General features: G+C 46.4%; 1 protein-coding gene across 4 annotated transcripts in view; it reads left to right on the top strand.

The window, feature by feature from the left end:
- LOC145789023 (rRNA biogenesis protein RRP5-like) overlaps positions 1-22,768 on the top strand; it is an 87,554-nt gene that overhangs the window by 37,040 nt on the left and 27,746 nt on the right. For all 4 annotated transcript variants that reach the window (XM_082898157.1, XM_082898159.1, XM_082898158.1 and 1 more), the window contains exons 4-5: positions 13,238-13,355; positions 14,446-14,612. In XM_082898157.1, coding sequence (XP_082754283.1) covers positions 13,238-13,355; positions 14,446-14,612 — 285 coding nt within the window. The remainder of the gene's footprint in view (positions 1-13,237; positions 13,356-14,445; positions 14,613-22,768) is intronic.

A 22,768-nucleotide genomic window follows, 5' to 3' on the forward strand; every position in this document is an offset into this window, starting at 1 on the left:
CCCCCGACGGCTTATTTTCGAGCTTAAGTGTGAAAAAAGTGCATTTTTTGATTTAGTTCTCAAGCCGAGAGTCCAGTGCTAGTTCCGTCAGTCTCCGCAACTTACCTCTTGGACCCTACTGAGGTGTTTGTGGCATTTCCCGGTCCTTCTCGCGACTGTGACACGGTTTCGGCCCCTCCCCCCGGTGTCCTATTTCCAAGCCTAAGCGTGGAAAAAGTGTCACTTTCCAACTTAGTTTTCAAACCGGGAGTCCCCCCGTGTTAGTTCCGTAAGCTTTCACACCCCGCGTCTGTCACTCCGGAGGTGTTTGAGGTGTTCCCGTCCCTTTGTTGCGACTGTTACATGATTTTGTCTCCCCGATGGCCTACTTCCAAGCTTAAGTGTTAGAAAAGTGCGTTTTCCGACCTAGTTTTCAAATCGGCAGTCCCGTGTGAGTTTCGTTAGTTTCCATAACTCACGTTTGTCCCTCCCTAGGCGTTTTGAGGTGTTCCCCGGACCTTCTCTTGGTTGTCACCCGATTTTGGTGCCCCCCCCCCCCCCGATGCACTATTTTCAAGCTTAGGTGCGAGAAAAGTGCCGTTTCGGACTTAGTTTCCTAACCGGGAGTCCCGAGAAAAGTGCCGTTTCGGACTTAGTTTCCTAACCGGGAGTCCCGTGCTAGTTCCGTAAGTTTTCACAACTTACATTGGTCCCTCCCGGGGTGTTTGACGTGTTCCCTCGGCCCTCTCGTGACTGTTACACGATTTTGGCCCCCGACGGCTTATTTTCGAGCTTAAGTGTGAAAAAAGTGCATTTTTTGATTTAGTTCTCAAGCCGAGAGTCCCGTGCTAGTTCCATAAGTCTTCGAAACTTACCTCTTGGACCCTCCCGAGGTGTTTTGGGCATTCCTCGGTCCTTCTCGCGACTGTGACACGTTTTTGGCCTCCCCCCGGTGTCCTCTTTCCAAGCCTAAGCGTGCAAAAAGTGTCTCTTTCCAGCTTAGTTTTCAAAACGGGAGTCCCCGTGCTAGTTCCGAAGCTTTCACAACTCGCGTCTATCACTCCCGAGGTGTTTGGGGTGTTCTCGGCCCTTGTTGCGACTGTCACATGATTTTGGCCCCCCCGATGGCCTACTTCCAAGCTTAAGCGTTAGAAAAATGTGTTTTCCGACCTAGTTTTCAAATTGGCAGTCCCCGTGCCTCTTCGTTATGTTTTTACGGCTCTCCTGAGATGTTCGGGGTGTTTCCCGTGCTTTCTCGTGATTGTTACACGATTCCGGTCCGCTAAGGCCTGTTTTCAAGCTTCAGTGTGAAAAAAGTACCTTTTCCGACCTAGTTTTCAAACCGGCAGTCCTGCGCTAGTTTTCACAACTTACATTGGTTTCTCCCGAGGTGTTGGAGGTGTTCCGCGGGCCTTCTCGGGACTGTTACAGGAATTTTTTTTTGGCCCCCGATGGCCTATTTTCAAGCTTAAGTGTTTAGGAAGTGCATTTTTTGACTTAGTTTCCAAACCGGGAGTCCCATGCGAGTTCCGTAAGTTTCCACAACTCACGTTGGTCCCTCCCTAGGTGTTTTGAGGTGTTCCCCGGACCTTCTCTTGGCTGTCACCCGATTTTGGCCCCCCCCGATGGACTATTTTCAAGCTTAGGTGCGAGAAAAGTGCCGTTTCGGACTTAGTTTCCAAACCGGGAGTCCCGTGCTAGTTCCGTAAGTTTTCACAACTTACATCGGTCCCTCCCGGGGTGTTTGACGTGTTCCCTGGGCCTTCTCGTGACTGTTACACGATTTTGGCCCCCCGACGGCTTATTTTCGAGCTTAAGTGTGAAAAAAGTGCATTTTTTGATTTAGTTCTCAAGCCGAGAGTCCAGTGCTAGTTCCGTCAGTCTCCGCAACTTACCTCTTGGACCCTACTGAGGTGTTTGTGGCATTTCCCGGTCCTTCTCGCGACTGTGACACGGTTTCGGCCCCTCCCCCCGGTGTCCTATTTCCAAGCCTAAGCGTGGAAAAAGTGTCACTTTCCAACTTAGTTTTCAAACCGGGAGTCCCCCCGTGTTAGTTCCGTAAGCTTTCACACCCCGCGTCTGTCACTCCGGAGGTGTTTGAGGTGTTCCCGTCCCTTTGTTGCGACTGTTACATGATTTTGTCTCCCCGATGGCCTACTTCCAAGCTTAAGTGTTAGAAAAGTGCGTTTTCCGACCTAGTTTTCAAATCGGCAGTCCCGTGTGAGTTTCGTTAGTTTCCATAACTCACGTTTGTCCCTCCCTAGGCGTTTTGAGGTGTTCCCCGGACCTTCTCTTGGTTGTCACCCGATTTTGGTGCCCCCCCCCCCCCGATGCACTATTTTCAAGCTTAGGTGCGAGAAAAGTGCCGTTTCGGACTTAGTTTCCTAACCGGGAGTCCCGAGAAAAGTGCCGTTTCGGACTTAGTTTCCTAACCGGGAGTCCCGTGCTAGTTCCGTAAGTTTTCACAACTTACATTGGTCCCTCCCGGGGTGTTTGACGTGTTCCCTCGGCCCTCTCGTGACTGTTACACGATTTTGGCCCCCGACGGCTTATTTTCGAGCTTAAGTGTGAAAAAAGTGCATTTTTTGATTTAGTTCTCAAGCCGAGAGTCCCGTGCTAGTTCCATAAGTCTTCGAAACTTACCTCTTGGACCCTCCCGAGGTGTTTTGGGCATTCCTCGGTCCTTCTCGCGACTGTGACACGTTTTTGGCCTCCCCCCGGTGTCCTCTTTCCAAGCCTAAGCGTGCAAAAAGTGTCTCTTTCCAGCTTAGTTTTCAAAACGGGAGTCCCCGTGCTAGTTCCGAAGCTTTCACAACTCGCGTCTATCACTCCCGAGGTGTTTGGGGTGTTCTCGGCCCTTGTTGCGACTGTCACATGATTTTGGCCCCCCCGATGGCCTACTTCCAAGCTTAAGCGTTAGAAAAATGTGTTTTCCGACCTAGTTTTCAAATTGGCAGTCCCCGTGCCTCTTCGTTATGTTTTTACGGCTCTCCTGAGATGTTCGGGGTGTTTCCCGTGCTTTCTCGTGATTGTTACACGATTCCGGTCCGCTAAGGCCTGTTTTCAAGCTTCAGTGTGAAAAAAGTACCTTTTCCGACCTAGTTTTCAAACCGGCAGTCCTGCGCTAGTTTTCACAACTTACATTGGTTTCTCCCGAGGTGTTGGAGGTGTTCCGCGGGCCTTCTCGGGACTGTTACAGGAATTTTTTTTTGGCCCCCGATGGCCTATTTTCAAGCTTAAGTGTTTAGGAAGTGCATTTTTTGACTTAGTTTCCAAACCGGGAGTCCCATGCGAGTTCCGTAAGTTTCCACAACTCACGTTGGTCCCTCCCTAGGTGTTTTGAGGTGTTCCCCGGACCTTCTCTTGGCTGTCACCCGATTTTGGCCCCCCCCGATGGACTATTTTCAAGCTTAGGTGCGAGAAAAGTGCCGTTTCGGACTTAGTTTCCAAACCGGGAGTCCCGTGCTAGTTCCGTAAGTTTTCACAACTTACATCGGTCCCTCCCGGGGTGTTTGACGTGTTCCCTGGGCCTTCTCGTGACTGTTACACGATTTTGGCCCCCCGACGGCTTATTTTCGAGCTTAAGTGTGAAAAAAGTGCATTTTTTGATTTAGTTCTCAAGCCGAGAGTCCAGTGCTAGTTCCGTCAGTCTCCGCAACTTACCTCTTGGACCCTACTGAGGTGTTTGTGGCATTTCCCGGTCCTTCTCGCGACTGTGACACGGTTTCGGCCCCTCCCCCCGGTGTCCTATTTCCAAGCCTAAGCGTGGAAAAAGTGTCACTTTCCAACTTAGTTTTCAAACCGGGAGTCCCCGTGTTAGTTCCGTAAGCTTTCACACCCCGCGTCTGTCACTCCCGAGGTGTTTGAGGTGTTCCCGTCCCTTTGTTGCGACTGTTACATGATTTTGTCCCCCCGATGGCCTACTTTCAAGCTTAAGTGTTAGAAAAGTGCGTTTTCCGACCTAGTTTTCAAATCGGCAGTCCCGTGTGAGTTTCGTTAGTTTCCATAACTCACGTTTGTCCCTCCCTAGGCGTTTTGAGGTGTTCCCCAGACCTTCTCTTGGTTGTCACCCGATTTTGGCGCACCCCCCCCCGATGCACTATTTTCAAGCTTAGGTGCGAGAAAAGTGCCGTTTCGGACTTAGTTTCCTAACCGGGAGTCCCGTGCTAGTTCCGTAAGTTTTCACAACTTACATTGGTCCCTCCCGGGGTGTTTGACGTGTTCCCTCGGCCCTCTCGTGACTGTTACACGATTTTGGCCCCCGACGGCTTATTTTCGAGCTTAAGTGTGAAAAAAGTGCATTTTTTGATTTAGTTCTCAAGCCGAGAGTCCCGTGCTAGTTCCATAAGTCTTCGAAACTTACCTCTTGGACCCTCCCGTGGTGTTTTGGGCATTCCTCGGTCCTTCTCGCGACTGTGACACGTTTTTGGCCTCCCCCCCGGTGTCCTCTTTCCAAGCCTAAGCGTGCAAAAAGTGTCTCTTTCCAGCTTAGTTTTCAAAACGGGAGTCCCCGTGCTAGTTCCGAAGCTTTCACAACTCGCGTCTGTCACTCCCGAGGTGTTTGGGGTGTTCTCGGCCCTTGTTGCGACTGTCACATGATTTTGGCCCCCCGATGGCCTACTTCCAAGCTTAAGCGTTAGAAAAATGTGTTTTCCGACCTAGTTTTCAAATCGGCAATCCCCGTGCCTCTTCGTTATGTTTTTACGGCTCAAATTGGTCCCTCCTGAGATGTTCGGGGTGTTTCCCGTGCTTTCTCGTGATTGTTACACGATTCCGGTCCGCTAAGGCCTGTTTTCAAGCTTCAGTGTGAAAAAAGTACCTTTTCCGACCTAGTTTTCAAACCGGCAGTCCCGCGCTAGTTTCCACAACTTACATTGGTTTCTCCCGAGGTGTTGGAGGTGTTCCGCGGGCCTTCTCGGGACTGTTACAGGATTTTTTTTTGGCCCCCGATGGCCTATTTTCAAGCTTAAGTGTTTAGGAAGTGCATTTTTTGACTTAGTTTCCAAACCGGGAGTCCCATGCGAGTTCCGTAAGTTTCCACAACTCACGTTGGTCCCTCCCTAGGTGTTTTGAGGTGTTTCCCGGACCTTCTCTTGGCTGTCACCTGATTTTGGCCCCCCCCGATGGACTATTTTCAAGCTTAGGTGCGAGAAAAGTGCCGTTTCGGAGTTAGTTTCCAAACCGGGAGTCCCGTGCTAGTTCCGTAAGTTTTCACCACTTACATCGGTCCCTCCCGGGGTGTTTGACGTGTTCCCTGGGCCTTCTCGTGACTGTTACACGATTTTGGCCCCCCGACGGCTTATTTTCGAGCTTAAGTGTGAAAAAAGTGCATTTTTTGATTTAGTTCTCAAGCCGAGAGTCCAGTGCTAGTTCCGTCAGTCTCCGCAACTTACCTCTTGGACCCTATTGAGGTGTTTGTGGCATTTCCCGGTCCTTCTCGCGACTGTGACACGGTTTCGGCCCCTCCCCCCGGTGTCCTATTTCCAAGCCTAAGCGTGGAAAAAGTGTCACTTTCCAACTTAGTTTTCAAACCGGGAGTCCCCGTGTTAGTTCCGTAAGCTTTCACACCCCACGTCTGTCACTCCCGAGGTGTTTGAGGTGTTCCCGTCCCTTTGTTGCGACTGTTACATGATTTTGTCCCCCCGATGGCCTACTTCTAAGCTTAAGTGTTAGAAAAGTGCGTTTTCCGACCTAGTTTTCAAATCGGCAGTCCCGTGTGAGTTTCGTTAGTTTCCATAACTCACGTTTGTCCCTCCCTAGCCGTTTTGAGGTGTTCCCCGGACCTTCTCTTGGTTGTCACCCGATTTTGGCGCCCCCCCCCCCGATGCACTATTTTCAAGCTTAGGTGCGAGAAAAGTGCCGTTTCGGACTTAGTTTCGTAACCGGGAGTCCCGAGAAAAGTGCCGTTTCGGACTTAGTTTCCTAACCGGGAGTCCCGTGCTAGTTCCGTAAGTTTTCACAACTTACATTGGTCCCTCCCGGGGTGTTTGACGTGTTCCCTCGGCCCTCTCGTGACTGTTACACGATTTTGGCCCCCGACGGCTTATTTTCGAGCTTAAGTGTGGAAAAAGTGCATTTTTTGATTTAGTTCTCAAGCCTAGAGTCCCGTGCTAGTTTCATAAGTCTTCGAAACTTACCTCTTGGACCCTCCCGAGGTGTTTTGGGCATTCCTCGATCCTTCTCGCGACTGTGACACGTTTTTGGCCTCCCCCCCGGTGTCCTCTTTCCAAGCCTAAGCGTGCAAAAAGTGTCTCTTTCCAGCTTAGTTTTCAAAACGGGAGTCCCCGTGCTAGTTCCGAAGCTTTCACAACTCGCGTCTGTCGCTCCCGAGGTGTTTGGGGTGTTCTCGGCCCTTGTTGCGACTGTCACATGATTTTGGGCCCCCGATGGCCTACTTCCAAGCTTAAGCGTTAGAAAAATGTGTTTTCCGACCTAGTTTTCAAATCGGCAGTCCCCGTGCCTCTTCGTTATGTTTTTACGGGTCAAATTGGTCCCTCCTGAGATTTTCGGGGTGTTTCCCGTGCTTTCTCGTGATTGTTACACGATTCCGGTCCGCTAAGGCCTGTTTTCAAGCTTCAGTGTGAAAAAAGTACCTTTTCCGACCTAGTTTTCAAACCGGAAGTCCCGCGCTAGTTTCCACAACTTACATTGGTTTCTCCCGAGGTGTTGGAGGTGTTCCGCGGGCCTTCTCGGGACTGTTACAGGATTTTTTTGGCCCCCGATGGCCTATTTTCAAGCTTAAGTGTTTAGGAAGTGCATTTTTTGACTTAGTTTCCAAACCGGGAGCCGCATGCGAGTTCCGTAAGTTTCCACAACTCACGTTGGTCCCTCCCTAGGTGTTTTGAGGTGTTCCCCGGACCTTCTCTTGGCTGTCACCCGATTTTGGCCCCCCTGATGGACTATTTTCAAGCTTAGGTGCGAGAAAAGTGCTGTTTCGGACTTAGTTTCCAAACCGGGAGTCCCGTGCTAGTTCCGTAAGTTTTCACAACTTACATCGGTCCCTCCCGGGGTGTTTGACGTGTTCCCTGGGCCTTCTCGTGACTGTTACACAATTTTGGCCCCCCGACGGCTTATTTTCGAGCTTAAGTGTGAAAAAAGTGCATTTTTTGATTTAGTTCTCAAGCCGAGAGTCCAGTGCTAGTTCCGTCAGTCTCCGCAACTTACCTCTTAGACCCTCCTGCGGTGTTTGTGGCATTTCCCGGTCCTTCTCGCGACTGTGACACGGTTTCGGCCCCTCCCCCCGGTGTCCTATTTCCAAGCCTAAGCATGGAAAAAGTGTCACTTTCCAACTTAGTTTTCAAACCGGGAGTCCCCGTGTTAGTTCCGTAAGCTTTCACACCCCGCGTCTGTCACTCCCGAGGTGTTTGAGGTGTTCCCGTCCCTTTGTTGCGACTGTTACATGATTTTGTCCCCCCGATGGCCTACTTCCAAGCTTAAGTGTTAGAAAAGTGCGTTTTCTGACCTAGTTTTCAAATCGGCAGTCCCGTGTGAGTTTTGTTAGTTTCCATAACTCACGTTTGTCCCTCCCTAGGCATTTTGAGGTATTCCCCGGACCTTCTCTTGGTTGTCACCCGATTTTGGCGCCCCTCCCCCCCCCAGATGCACTATTTTCTAGCTTAGGTGCGAGAAAAGTGCCGTTTCGGACTTAGTTTCCTAACCGGGAGTCCCGAGAAAAGTGCCGTTTCGGACTTAGTTTCCTAACCGGGAGTCCCGTGCTAGTTCCGTAAGTTTTCACAACTTACATTGGTCCCTCCCGGGGTGTTTGACGTGTTCCCTCGGCCCTCTCGTGACTGTTACACGATTTTGGCCCCCGACGGCTTATTTTCGAGCTTAAGTGTGAAAAAAGTGCATTTTTTGATTTAGTTCTCAAGCCGAGAGTCCCGTGCTAGTTCCATAAGTCTTCGAAACTTACCTCTTGGACCCTCCCGAGGTGTTTTGGGCATTCCTCGGTCCTTCTCGCGACTGTGACACGTTTTTGGCCTCCCCCCCGGTGTCCTCTTTCCAAGCCTAAGCGTGCAAAAAGTGTCTCTTTCCAGCTTAGTTTTCAAAACGGGAGTCCCCGTGCTAGTTCCGAAGCTTTCACAACTCGCGTCTGTCACTCCCGAGGTGTTTGGGGTGTTCTCGGCCCTTGTTGCGACTGTCACATGATTTTGGCCCCCCGATGGCCTACTTCCAAGCTTAAGCGTTAGAAAAATGTGTTTTCCGACCTAGTTTTCAAATCGGCAGTCCCCGTGCCTCTTCGTTATGTTTTTACGGCTCAAATTGGTCCCTCCTGAGATGTTCGGGGTGTTTCCCGTGCTTTCTCGTGATTGTTACACGATTCCGGTCCGCTAAGGCCTGTTTTCAAGCTTCAGTGTGAAAAAAGTACCTTTTCCAAACCGGAAGTCCCGCGCTAGTTTCCACAACTTACATTGGTTTCTCCCGAGGTGTTGGAGGTGTTCCGCGGGCCTTCTCGGGACTGTTACAGGATTTTTTTGGCCCCCGATGGCCTATTTTCAAGCTTAAGTGTTTAGGAAGTGCATTTTTTGACTTAGTTTCCAAACCGGGAGTCGCATGCGAGTTCCGTAAGTTTCCACAACTCACGTTGGTCCCTCCCTAGGTGTTTTGAGGTGTTCCCCGGACCTTCTCTTGGCTGTCACCCGATTTTGGCCCCCCCGATGGACTATTTTCAAGCTTAGGTGCGAGAAAAGTGCCGTTTCGGACTTAGTTTCCAAACCGGGAGTCCCGTGCTAGTTCCGTAAGTTTTCACAACTTACATCGGTCCCTCCCGGGGTGTTTGACGTGTTCCTTCGGCCTTCTCGTGACTGTTACACGATTTTGGCCCCCCGACGGCTTATTTTCGAGCTTAAGTGTGAAAAAAGTGCATTTTTTGATTTAGTTCTCAAGCTGAGAGTCCAGTGCTAGTTCCGTCAGTCTCCGCAACTTACCTCTTGGACCCTCCTGAGGTATTTGTGGCATTTCCCGGTCCTTCTCGCGACTGTGACACGATTTCGGCCCCTCCCCCCAGTGTCCTATTTCCAAGCCTAAGCATGGAAAAAGTGTCACTTTCCAACTTAGTTTTCAAACCGGGAGTCCCCGTGTTAGTTCCGTAAGCTTTCACACCCCGCGTCTGTCACTCCCGAGGTGTTTAAGGTGTTCCCGTCCCTTTGTTGCGACTGTTACATGATTTTGTCCCCCCGATGGCCTACTTCCAAGCTTAAGTGTTAGAAAAGTGCGTTTTCCGACCTAGTTTTCAAATCGGCAGTCCCGTGTGAGTTTCGTTAGTTTCCATAACTCACGTTTGTCCCTCCCTAGGCGTTTTGAGGTGTTCCCCGGACCTTCTCTTGGTTGTCACCCGATTTTGGCGCCCCCCCCCCGATGCACTATTTTCAAGCTTAGGTGCGAGAAAAGTGCCGTTTCGGACTTAGTTTCCTAACCGGGAGTCCCGCGAAAAGTGCCGTTTCGGACTTAGTTTCCTAATCGGGAGTCCCGTGCTAGTTCCGTAAGTTTTCACAACTTACATTGGTCCCTCCCGGGGTGTTTGACGTGTTCCCTCGGCCCTCTCGTGACTGTTACACGATTTTGGCCCCCGACGGCTTATTTTCGAGCTTAAGTGTGAAAAAAGTGCATTTTTTGATTTAGTTCTCAAGCCGAGAGTCCCGTGCTAGTTCCATAAGTCTTCGAAACTTACCTCTTGGACCCTCCCGAGGTGTTTTGGGCATTCCTCGGTCCTTCTCGCGACTGTGACACGTTTTTGGCCTCCCCCCCGGTGTCCTCTTTCCAAGCCTAAGCGTGCAAAAAGTGTCTCTTTCCAGCTTAGTTTTCAAAACGGGAGTCCCCGTGCTAGTTCCGAAGCTTTCACAACTCGCGTCTGTCACTCCCGAGGTGTTTGGGGTGTTCTCGGCCCTTGTTGCGACTGTCACATGATTTTGGCCCCCCCGATGGCCTACTTCCAAGCTTAAGTGTTAGAAAAATGTGTTTTCCGACCAAGTTTTCAAATCGGCAATCCCCGTGCCTCTTCGTTATGTTTTTACGGCTCAAATTGGTCCCTCCTGAGATGTTCGGGGTGTTTCCCGTGCTTTCTCGTGATTGTTACACGATTCCGGTCCGCTAAGGCCTGTTTTCAAGCTTCAGTGTGAAAAAAGTACCTTTTACAAACCGGAAGTCCCGCGCTAGTTTCCACAACTTACATTGGTTTCTCCCGAGGTGTTGGAGGTGTTCCGCGGGCCTTCTCGGGACTGTTACAGGATTTTTTTGGCCCCCGATGGCCTATTTTCAAGCTTAAGTGTTTAGGAAGTGCATTTTTTGACTTAGTTTCCAAACCGGGAGCCGCATGCGAGTTCCGTAAGTTTCCACAACTCACGTTGGTCCCTCCCTAGGTGTTTTGAGGTGTTCCCCGGACCTTCTCTTGGCTGTCACCCGATTTTGGCCCCCCCGATGGACTATTTTCAAGCTTAGGTGCGAGAAAAGTGCTGTTTCGGAGTTAGTTTCCAAACCGGGAGTCCCGTGCTAGTTCCGTAAGTTTTCACAACTTACGTCGGTCCCTCCCGGGGTGTTTGACGTGTTCCCTGGGCCTTCTCGTGACTGTTACACGATTTTGGCCCCCCGACGGCTTATTTTCGAGCTTAAGTGTGAAAAAAGTGCATTTTTTGATTTAGTTCTCAAGCCGAGAGTCCAGTGCTAGTTCCGTCAGTCTCCGCAACTTACCTCTTGGACCCTCCTGAGGTGTTTGTGGCATTTCCCGGTCCTTCTCGCGACAGTGACACGATTTCGGCCCCTCCCCCCGGTGTCCTATTTCCAAGCCTAAGCGTGGAAAAAGTGTCACTTTCCAACTTAGTTTTCAAACCGGGAGTCCCCGTGTTAGTTCCGTAAGCTTTCACACCCCGCGTCTGTCACTCCCGAGGTGTTTAAGGTGTTCCCGTCCCTTTGTTGCGACTGTTACATGATTTTGTCCCCCCGATGGCCTACTTCCAAGCTTAAGTGTTAGAAAAGTGCGTTTTCCGACCTAGTTTTCAAATCGGCAGTCCCGTGTGAGTTTCGTTAGTTTCCATAACTCACGTTTGTCCCTCCCTAGGCGTTTTAAGGTGTTCCCCGGACCTTCTCTTGGTTGTCACCCGATTTTGGCGCCCCCCCCCCGATGCACTATTTTCAAGCTTAGGTGCGAGAAACGTGCCGTTTCGGACTTAGCTTCCTAACCGGGAGTCCCGTGCTAGTTCCGTAAGTTTTCACAACTTACATTGGTCCCTCCTGGGGTGTTTGACGTGTTCCCTCGGCCCTCTCGTGACTGTTACACGATTTTGGCCCCCGACGGCTTATTTTCGAGCTTAAGTGTGAAAAAAGTGCATTTTTTGATTTAGTTCTCAAGCCGAGAGTCCCGTGCTAGTTCCATAAGTCTTCGAAACTTACCTCTTGGACCCTCCCGAGGTGTTTTGGGCATTCCTCGGTCCTTCTCGCGACTGTGACACGTTTTTGGCCTCCCCCCCGGTGTCCTCTTTCCAAGCCTAAGCGTGCAAAAAGTGTCTCTTTCCAGCTTAGTTTTCAAAACGGGAGTCCCCGTGCTAGTTCCGAAGCTTTCACAACTCGCGTCTGTCACTCCCGAGGTGTTTGGGGTGTTCTCGGCCCTTGTTGCGACTGTCACATGATTTTGGCCCCCCGATGGCCTACTTCCAGGCTTAAGTGTTAGAAAAATGTGTTTTCCGACCAAGTTTTCAAATCGGCAGTCCCCGTGCCTCTTCGTTATGTTTTTACGGCTCAAATTGGTCCCTCCTGAGATGTTCGGGGTGTTTCCCGTGCTTTCTCGTGATTGTTACACGATTCCAGTCCGCTAAGGCCTGTTTTCAAGCTTCAGTGTGAAAAAAGTACCTTTTCCGACCTAGTTTTCAAACCGGCAGTCCCGCGCTAGTTTCCACAACTTACATTGGTTTCTCCCGAGGTGTTGGAGGTGTTCCGCGGGCCTTCTCGGGACTGTTACAGGATTTTTTTGGCCCCCGATGGCCTATTTTCAAGCTTAAGTGTTTAGAAAGTGCATTTTTTGACTTAGTTTCCAAACCGGGAGTCCCATGCGAGTTCCGTAAGTTTCCACAACTCACGTTGGTCCCTTCCTAGGTGTTTTGAGGTGTTCCCCGGACCTTCTCTTGGCTGTCACCCGATTTTGGCCCTCGCGATGGACTATTTTCAAGCTTAGGTGCGAGAAAAGTCCCGTTTCGGACTTAGTTTCCAAACCGGGAGTCCCGTGCTAGTTCCGTAAGTTTTCACAACTTACATCGGTCCCTCCCGGGGTGTTTGACGTGTTACCTGGGCCTTCTCGTGACTGTTAGACGATTTTGGCCCCCCGACGGCTTATTTTCGAGTTTAAGTGTGAAAAAAGTGCATTTTTTGATTTAGTTCTCAAGCCGAGAGTCCCGTGCTAGTTCCGTAAGTCTCCGCAACTTACCTCTTGGACCCTCCCGAGGTGTTTAGGGCATTTCCCAGTCCTTCTCGCGACTGTGACACGGTTTTGGGCCCCTTCGGTGTCTTATTTCCAAGCCTAAGCGTGGAAAAAGTATCTCTTTCCAACTTAGTTTTCAAACCGGGGGTCCCGGTGCTAGCTCCGTAAGCTTTCACAACTCGCGTCTGTCACTGCCGCGGTGTTTAAGGTGTTCCCGGCCCTTGTTGCGACTGTTATATGATTTTGGGCCCCCGATGGCCTACTTCCAAGTGTTAGAAAAGTGTGTTTTCTGACCTAGTTTTCAAATCGGTAGTCCCGATGGCCTACGTTTGAAGGAGTGTAAACTTAATCGACAGAATTATACGAGACAGATTATTTCGTGCTCGTACAATTTTAATAAAATAAAATAAAAATTCAACTTTTTAACCGACCTACCAAAATAATCTATCTTCATCCTCTCCATCCCAGCCCAACCCGAAGCTTCGTTTTTCCACCCTCTTCTACACATACATAAACATATAAATATATACATGGGTGAGAGGCGAGAGAGAGAGAGAGAGAGATATGGGGGTGGAGATTGTGGAGTCAAACACATGCATTCGGGGTTGCTGCCGGAGCGACTCAATTCCTCTGCATCTCCCACCTTCTTCCTACTCTCTCTTAAACCCAATTGCTCGAGGTATCAATCAATATATATATGTGTGTATTTGTTTTTTTGTTTCTCAATTGCAATTCAAAGAGAAAGCTTAATTTGTGGCCCTTAATTTGTACCCCTCTTTGGCTTTGCTCTCACATTGGCTTTGTTGTTGTGAATGTGAAACTGAATTGGTGTGTGTATTCATTCTGTTTCAGGAGCAGAAAGTGTGGTTTATAAAGCTGTTTTGGATGGAAACAAGGTTGCTATGAAAAAACCCATTTTGTCTACCTCTGATCACATTGATAAATTCCACAAGGAATTGCAAATGCGATGGTCATTTCTACTCTCTCTCTCTCTCTCTCCATATATACAGTAGCTCATTTTGTCCTATTTAGCACACAAATATTCTCCACCTTTTCTCATTTTCTATCTCTGCCTTACGTGAATTCCAAATTAGCAAAACCCCTTTTTGTGTGTATATACATGTGTGTGTGTGTGTCTCACTATGTAAGTAACCAACTATAGTGCGATGATCAAGGCCTACCCCGAGTTGTTGGAGCCCTAAGAGGACTCTTGAAATTGGAGCCTTTTATATATAATCATTAAAAAAATTGCATGTAAAATAGTAAGTATTTACATTATATATATATATATATATATATATTTAAATTTGCTATTACCCACACAAATTTAGCTTGCAGATATAATTACTAAAATTTAACTTACACAAATTAAGACACGAAGAAAAATCATTACAAGAGCTCAAAATGATAAGAATATTGTCTTGTTAGTTTTATAATTTGACCAAATTCAGTTTACAAAAAGGTATCAGTTAAATAATACCAAATAAAAATTGAACCAACTACAACAGTGTATCAGTTAAATATTACTTTTCTCACATTTTTTAATGCAAAATTACTAATTAAGCTTGCATAATCTATAAGGACCCTTTAGTTTAGATTGTGAACTTAGATTAGTTGTACTGAATCCTTATTTTTGAGCCTACTAATGCTATAAGAGTTAAAATTAATTAGGGCCCCTAAATTTTGTTAAAATTTGGAGGCCCTTGGTGGTCTTGCCTCAAGGTTGGGGCTGGCCATGATGCATTTGGGGGAGGAGAGGGATATTGGTTCTGGAAAAGGATGTTGAGTTGGTTTTAGGTAGTTTTACCATTTTATCATTCTGTGCAAATCAAAATAGAATCCAAAGATGTTTGAGCACGGGGTAATTCAGGCATACTAAAAATCTGTCAGGGACATCAATTAAGGTGTTTCCTTCTAATAATAGTATAAAATATGCGCTTATATATGAATTTATGTGTGTAGATGTTTATGTATGTGTATTTGGTTTGTTTATTTGAATGTCTACATGTGATATGCAGGATTCTTTTTTGACAATTTGGTTATATGATGTGATGATGAAGCAAGTTAGATCATCTAGGAATCGCCACATTGGTTGCAGCACATGCAAAGCCTCCAAATTACATGTTTTTCTTCAAATTCTACGAGTCCCTAAATTTGGCAGAGAAACTACACGTGGAAGAGTGGAATCCAACTTTTGATCAAGTGCTCACCATCTCAGTCCAGTTAGGTATGTCCTTGATGATCTTAGCTTCATTTGAGTTTGTTTTAATTTTGTGAAGTAAACCTTAATTCCTTACTCGTCATTGAAATTCTTTGTATTTTCTTTGTGATATTATGTGCAAAATTCCTCTTATTAAGGGTAAATAAGTAGTGTAGATTAGGCTGAACATGACACTCATAGACTCATAGTGTTTTATTACCTGTTATGATTTGTTTAGGTAATATGAAATACTTGAGATGATTCTTATAGGTGCTTAGTTCACATTGATGACATGTTAGTGATGTGGTGTAGATTTCAGGTTTAGGTTTCTAACTACTGTAAAGTTATATAGTGAATCTTTCCATTGGTGTTTTTCTTGCTTGAAGTCTCTTTTTACTTTGAGTGTTGCTAATGGTACTACTCATGCTCTGTCACAATTATTACAAATGATAAATTTTCGAAATTCTTGGACATTTAGTCTTTTTTGGAAAAATAATAAATAAAGAAATGTAGTAAATCCTTTAAACAGAGCCTTCTATTGAACCTAAATTGTTTTCAAAGCATCTTTTCAATTCTGGACGAAAACAAAAATTTTAGTCCTAGTTTTTGTTTAGATGCAATTGAAGGAGTAAAATTGTAACTTAAATCATAGATTTGTGTCAGGAGCAAAACTCCAACAACCCCTAGCAATAATAATAATAATAATAATGATAATAATAATATTTATCAAAAAAAATAATAATAACAATTATAAAAATTAAGCCATTAAACAATAAACACCTATGAAGTACGATACTCCAAAAATGGTGTCGTACGAGTACTGGGTACGAGTACTGGGTACTTACCGAGTGCGGGTACGAGTACCGGTACAGCAGTACATGTACCGGGTACGCCGAATACATGCCGTGTACGGCAAATACATTTGGGTACGTCATGGGTACATTGTGGGTACGGCATGGGTACGACACCAGTACGGCAAAATGAATTTTTTTTTTTCCCCTCAGATGCTAGAATTTATTGCAACCTTTATTATTATTCTTTCAATTTTGAAAATATCAAGTAATTTATTTCCAACACTCTTTACCTATGAGTCATGGTTTTGGTCTCTTTTGTATCCTGTTTTAGACAATCAAAAAAGAAAAAAAAATAATTGTATAACTTTTTAGACAAGTTAGTTGTTCTCTTTTTAGTTTTGATATTGAAATTTTGATTTGTATGTTGGATGTTTAGCTATAAATTTTTAAAAAAAATTTAAAAAAATTGATGTACCCAGCCGTACTAGTACCCTACTTTTTAAAGAATTTTCCGTATCGGTGTACCCGTATCGTACCCGTACCCGCACCCATGCTTTATAGATAAACACTTAAGGCTGCAAATTACTATTTGACGATTGTCACCGTCTAGAGGGAAAAAAGGTAATAAAAAAATTTAAAAAAATGATATGAAAGTCAAAATGTAAATGCTTTGGTATGTAACTTTATTTTGTTGATTAAGGTTGGAGTTTTCTATTTATTCGAGAGGCTTTTATAGGAACAAATGAAATTACAATGGACTTCATTTGATCGAAGGGTTGATATCATGTCTTTAACAAATTAGGAGCAATTGAAATAGGCGCATGCCTCGGATGCGCTTCGTTAATGTCATCTCACCTCAAGGATGGCAATGGATCGGGTTTTGAGTGTGAATTCTTGCTTTTAAACTTAATTAATTTAGTGATACAATTTTATACTTTACTTTACTATAAACCTGACAATTTTGACCTACCTACCGCTATAGTTTACCCTACCCTGGCCCTCAGGTGCACCTTACTACACTTTGTGCCTAGGTGCGTGCCTAAGCACGCTTTTGATAGCATTGGCTTAGATTTTACACACATTCCATAAAACATACGTTGTCAATGATTAAGGATGTGCGAGGTCAGTTTTCCCGCCTTTAACCGTTTCCCTCCTTCGTGGGTACAAGCTTAGCGCGGGTTGTGCAAGCGTGTCATCTTTCGCTTCTTTCTTTATCCATTTGCCGGAGCTTCCCTTTTAGCAGCAGGAAAAGAGAGTCAGACTGATTTAGAGAATCCGCCCCGGAAACTCATTTTTTTAAGTAGCTAGAAAGCGGAATTCTCAGAAGGTCAATCACTAGCAGACGTCACTCACAGCATTCGTTGGCACAAAGTTGCTAGCTTCATTCGTCATGGCAATAGTAATCAGACTAGTGGGATTAAGAATCTGGACCTAACCATTAGATTGAGACATAGGTGTACACTGATGGAAGACCAACTGATTGGTTCGCCTAGCCCGGTTAGAGCATTCCACATTCTACTAGCAACTCGTAAAGAGAGGGCCGTCTTTCTTAATTTAGCAGACTGAGCACCAACTTTCTCTCATTCGGGAGACGAGGACCAAGCAATTCCATCAACATGAGACTAGTCAATCAAAGCCAGTCAGTCTGATCTTTGTAACATGGTGCCATTGCCTTTGCTTAGCGGGCATCTCTATCCTTTTGATCATTCCTCTTTCCCGGCACACTTTCTATATCTCCTTTTTCTAGTGGGTCTTTCCGTTCTCATAATCTAAGGAAGGTCTTTATAGCATCTGTTTGATTTATCTCCAATCCTTAGAAAGAACATCCTTAGAGATTACTTATAAGAAGTATGAGAATGAAAAAGCTATTTCACTGACAAAGGGTCTACTTTTCTTTCTCTCCTTATGTGTGATGTGAACTAAGTTCAACTCCAAATCCCTTACTTTGAGCAGGTTTTCACTTCACGATTTGACTCAGACCCTCGGGTTGTCCTTCGGTTCACTGATTTTCATAGTTTAGACGGCCAGTCTCTTTTTTCTTTTTAAAGTTGGGCCAGACCCAAGCTTTCTGAGATTAGCTGATCCCGACCCCATTGCTATCAAAAGCCAATAGGGCTATCTGAATTGAACTCTGTAGGACTTTCGCTACCTGGGTTGGATTGGTTTTCGTAATGCTACTTTGGACAAGTCAATACTTTCCCACCTTACCAGTAAATAAGGGCTTTGATCTCAATACCAGGCTTTGATTTGGAGGCGGTAGGAGACTTGACAAAAGGAGACGCCTATTTATTTAAGGCTGGGACGAGGAAAGAAGAAGCAGTCAGATCCTTTCTAGCCAATCTAAAGACTAGGATTTCTTCTCTATTGCCCTGTGCACGAGGGAAGAACCTGAAAGAAAGAAGACTCCCACTTCAGACTTGCAATCGAGGGTAGGTAGAAACGGTACCAACGGAACCCGCCCATCTCTAGTAAACGGACGAACTAGACTGCTGTTTGGGATGAATTCCCCTTTGAGAAGGAGATTTGTCCTACTTTCCCTTAATCGGTACCTCTTTCTTAGAGCTAGTCACCTTGCATTATTAAGAGTTCCGCTTTCATTTGAATCGTCAGATAATCAAGGCTTGGGCCCAAGGCTTCTTTTATAAAAGTGAATAGGTCTGATTCACCGGCCAAGGTTTCAGTTGACGCAGAAACCCCCTTTGGAGAAGTATAACCCTTCACCGCGGACCCTGAGTCAAAGTACGAGATTCAAGGCTTCGCTTTTGGCGAGTAATCCCACCTATATTTAATAAAGACTATTATAGGGCGCAAGACAAAGATACATGAGGAGGTGCCCTCTATTCCCTTTCTTTTTCATCTTCTCCTCTAATTTGCAGGGTCCCCTCTTCTTCTTTCTTTCTACGGAATTCTATTCCAGACTCACAGACACGTCATGAGTAGAAAGCACGGGGCTACCTCTAGTAATTGGTCTAAAGAGCTGTCTTGCCACCAACTAAATAGCGGGTTTCCAAGGTGAAGCCTACTGTCGAAAGCTTGGACTTTCTCTTTTCACATAGATAGTCGAAAGCCTTTTTGAAAGCATCAAATCCGGTCAAAGAGAACTAAGATCGTGAAGATCTTACCCTCAAGTTAAGGCGGCTTTCCTTGGGACGGAACGAAGAACCAACGTTTTTATTCCTCCTCTGTTCTCTACTAAGATTGTAATAGATTCGTGCTTTCTCTTCCCCGAGGGAACGGAACTAGCACTAGAATTCCGAGCCACCTATCCAGTATGTGAGTGAGTCCGCCCTACGGATCCCCTTTGTTCCATTGGAGAGGGGTCCGCCTGCTTAGTTTCATAAGTATAAATGATTTGGGGCACAGAATCCGCCGTAGATGTGAAATTTTCTAATTTTCATTCTCATATTTCTCATCACATGAATGAGACATAACTGCTTATCATAAGAATAGTGAACTATAAATCATATTTTGATTGGTTTGAGGATTCCGACCTTGAACTAGAAGAGGTTTTTCTTTGGACAGGCAAACCCGGAAAGAGAGATCGGGATGATGGAGACTTGAAGAAGTAGAAATCAAATAAATAGAAGGGTCGTTCGTAGATCAGCACAAAGCTATTGATCCAATGCGATCCAAGATGAGTAACCGAGTTCTTCTTCCTATGGTTGGCACGAGAATCCCTCTCAAAGGGGATGAATCAGATTCGATCTCCGGGCCCAACCTATGAACAATGGTCTGTCCCGTCTAGTCGGTCTCCTTCTTGGCATCAAGAGTCGTCAGTACTGAAAAGGCCCTGGCATTACCATAGGGAAATCTAGGAGGACAGCTCGCCGAGCCTATGGTGGACGTCGGTTGGGTTGTCGACGATTACGACCATTCAAAGGCATTTTTCCATTAGCTGGAGTAGGAAGGGTGAAGATAGGAAAATAGAAGGGCTGGCGTCGATAAGTTATATATTATATATATAAGATAATTAAGGCATTAGGAATCTGGGTGATCACGCGTTTCATGTGGTATTGGGACTGACCAAAATGACCGCTTATTTCAGACAGCCCAGCCCGGACCATCGCTTTTATCATCAACAGAGAGAGCCGCTCGATAAAGGAAGTCGGCTTTGGGAAAAATCATTCCTTTGCCGGGCGCTAGTCAAAGTAGTAAAAAAGGGCCCATGCAGGTTATTGATAACCATCTGTACTGCATCTTCCTCTTTTATGTTCCATTTTGCTTTAGCTGCAAAATTCCTCCATCGGTTAACAAAGGTAATGAATTAAAAACCGGGCTGCATTTTTTCATTCACCAGATCACAGAGATTGGGGGATGTTCCACCTGGTGCAACTACTGGCCGGTGAATCTGTCAATCACATCGTCAAAACTACGTAGAGCATCAAGGGGGAGAGATGAGTTCCACTTGAGTGCTTCCCCTTCTAATGACTTCTGATAAAGGTGGAAAAATAACCCAGGCTGGGAATCAAGGCCTCGGCAATCCCCACAGAAGGACAGCAAGTGATGATATGGGCCGCCGACCCCATTGTATTTACTAAACTTCGGTATCTTGAACCCTTCCGGCAGAGCTACATCTGGATGTCGGCAAAAATCCTTGAATCTCACTCCCGTATTGGTCTGCTCTACTGCAGCTTATATCATTGCCTCAATTTTTTTCTTTTTGAGAGGCTTCTCCATGGGGACCACAGAGCGATCATAGTATAACTCTTCAATAGGAGATTCATAAGCGAATCGCTTTCGAGGCCTCTCGGATTGCCCATTCATGAAATAAGGTGCGGGAGCTCTTTGCATCCGTAGAGGAGGCTCATCCATGAGATTGGGAATCAGAATGTAGGTACTTGACTGGATGCCCCTCCGTTGATCTTGGCTTGCTTCATTGCATTCATGAATTCTTTGTTTGATTCTTCGGGTAAGCCATCGGGGATGTCTAGCATCCAGGCCCTCCCTGTTCCCCAGAAACTTCAAGGCAACCAAAGGGGACGTAGGGGGAGATGGAACAACGTCCAAGCTGTGACAACCCAGCAGCAACAACCTGCTTCTCAGCAAAGACAGTTCCACTCCCAAACCTACCAGCAATCTCAAGTTCAGAGTCAACCACCTCCACAGCAATACTCCTGTGCTCCACTCCAATTAGGGCAACAAAAAAAATATCCTTCATCCCAACAACATCAAAATCAGCAGCCACGCTAGGTAGCTCCCATCGCTTCGACAGTCCAGAGTGCTCCTGTTCAAGAGTAAAATTTGAAAGGTCAAAGCAATGGTCAGCGTAGGCGTCGACAATTGACTTCTTTTGCTGACCGGGTTATCTTTGACAAGTAAAGTTCATTAAACATGATGGGCTTGCCTACCTATCGACCGCCTCCAGAACCTAAGCCTCTAGGCTATGACCCCAACAAATATTGCAAATTCCATCGTTATGTTGGGCATAGCACTAACAGATGCATAGCTCTTAGGCATTTTGTTCAAGACCTCATTGAGGAGGGTAAGATCCAACTTGATGGGAATTTTATCCAACCCTCAACATCCACCGCTGCTCCATCGAACCTCTCTCTTCACATGGTTCACGAATCCACTTCCTGACCATGTGAAGAGAGAGGGCAAGGCTCCCATGGAGAGCCAAACGTCTTCAAGCATGCCAAAACAACAAGAAGCTAGCCTTAATCAGACTTCTCATCCTTACGGTGCAGTGCCACCCTGTTATGGAAACTTTGACAAGCAGTCTACGGCACCTAAACAACCGCTAGTGATGATTCCTCCTCCTATGGTTATGCCCATTTTTGTAGCACAAAATCCTCAACCATCTTCTACTACTCCAAACATTTCAGTCCTCGAGGTGGCAGATCCTCGAGAACAGCTCACCCCTTCACTGGAAACGACTTATGCTACCCCACTCCAAGCAGCGGTCGGGGCGCCCATCGACATGGCGGGGAAGCCTAGCAGAACGGCTATCCTACACTTGGCTAGGTCCATTCCATTGAGGCTTGATGATCTTTGCATCAATACCCTTCCCTTGTGCTACAGACAGCATCAGTCAATACCACCAGATCAGGAAGAATTTTTCATTCGCAGCCACAGTCTCAACCAGTTGGGACTCAGCCTGCTTTGTCGAAGCCATCCTTCTATATCTCCTACAGACCCAACCCGTTGAAGAAAATATTCCTGCCCAGATCTCGATTATAAAACTTCTGTCCACTTCACAAGTCCATCGGGCTGGCAAAGGCTAGCACAAGCAAGCGTCCCTAATTCCATTCCACCTGAGGGTTTGCAAGCTATGGTGGGAAGTCTATTTTCTCCCCAACCAATTACCTTCACTCAGAATGATTTTGACTTTACATTCGCTATCCCCATACTCGACCCCTGTATGTAGAGGCCTTTGTAGACCACTACCAAATCAAGAGGGTCTTGATAGAAACTTATGCAAAATTTAATAAAAGCACATTGAGTACAGCTAGGCAGTTGAATTTGGACCCCTCCTGGTTTGCTCCTCACTACAGCTGTTCGTGCATATGACGGGACCACTCGAACCGCGCAAGGTATAGTTCGACTTAATCTCCAAGTGGGACCCCTTGTTCGGTCAACTCTATTCCATGTAGTGGATATACATACTATAAACATATAAAATGTTGCTAGCACGACCTTGGATCCACGCCAACTTGGTTGTGGCATCCTCATATCATATCAGTATCAAGTTTCCCATGAACGGAACCATTATCACTGTAGTTGGTGAACTTGATGTTGAGGAAGAATTCATCATGCTTTACTCCCAAGATTGGTTCACTAGTGATCTTCCTACCTTGATAGCGACCCCGTCAACCCAAGCTTCATTCAAGTTCAGTCCCTTCTTCTCGATCCTGTATTGATCCACGACCATCCTTGGTATCCTTTGTGGATATCCCACATGAAATTCGCGATGAGGGTTCCAAACCTCCTCTATCCCACGTTGAGATTTTATAAAAAGGCGGGCTTGGGCACAAGCTCAACAACTTCTTCGATTAGGCTACCACCCGGGGCTTGGTTTAGCTGAGGATGGGATTCGCTACCCGATTAGTCTCCCTGCGCTATTAGGCACCTTTGGTCTAGGCTTTGACCCAAAAGTCCACCTTGGATTGAGAACGTCCCACTGTGGATTCATAGACTGAACTTGACAGGTTTCACTGCGGAAAGTCCTTCGCTACACAAGTCGCGTCACCACATTCGTTCAGTCGGGTCGCCAAAGCTGCGGTGATGAAGGCTGACAAGCACGATTGACCGGAACTGGAGTCTCACGAGGGATTTAGCAGTTCCGTGGCTGCATATTCAGTCGAGCACATGTGACTGAGTCGCCCGTACCTGAGCTCGAGAAACATTCCTTATACTGACCTACTCTCCTCCGTTTCACGAGCAGTGGAG

This window comes from Camellia sinensis, chromosome 12 (assembly GCF_055761805.1).
Source record: "Camellia sinensis isolate YWXY chromosome 12, ASM5576180v1, whole genome shotgun sequence".
Classification (NCBI taxonomy): Eukaryota; Viridiplantae; Streptophyta; class Magnoliopsida; order Ericales; family Theaceae; genus Camellia; species Camellia sinensis.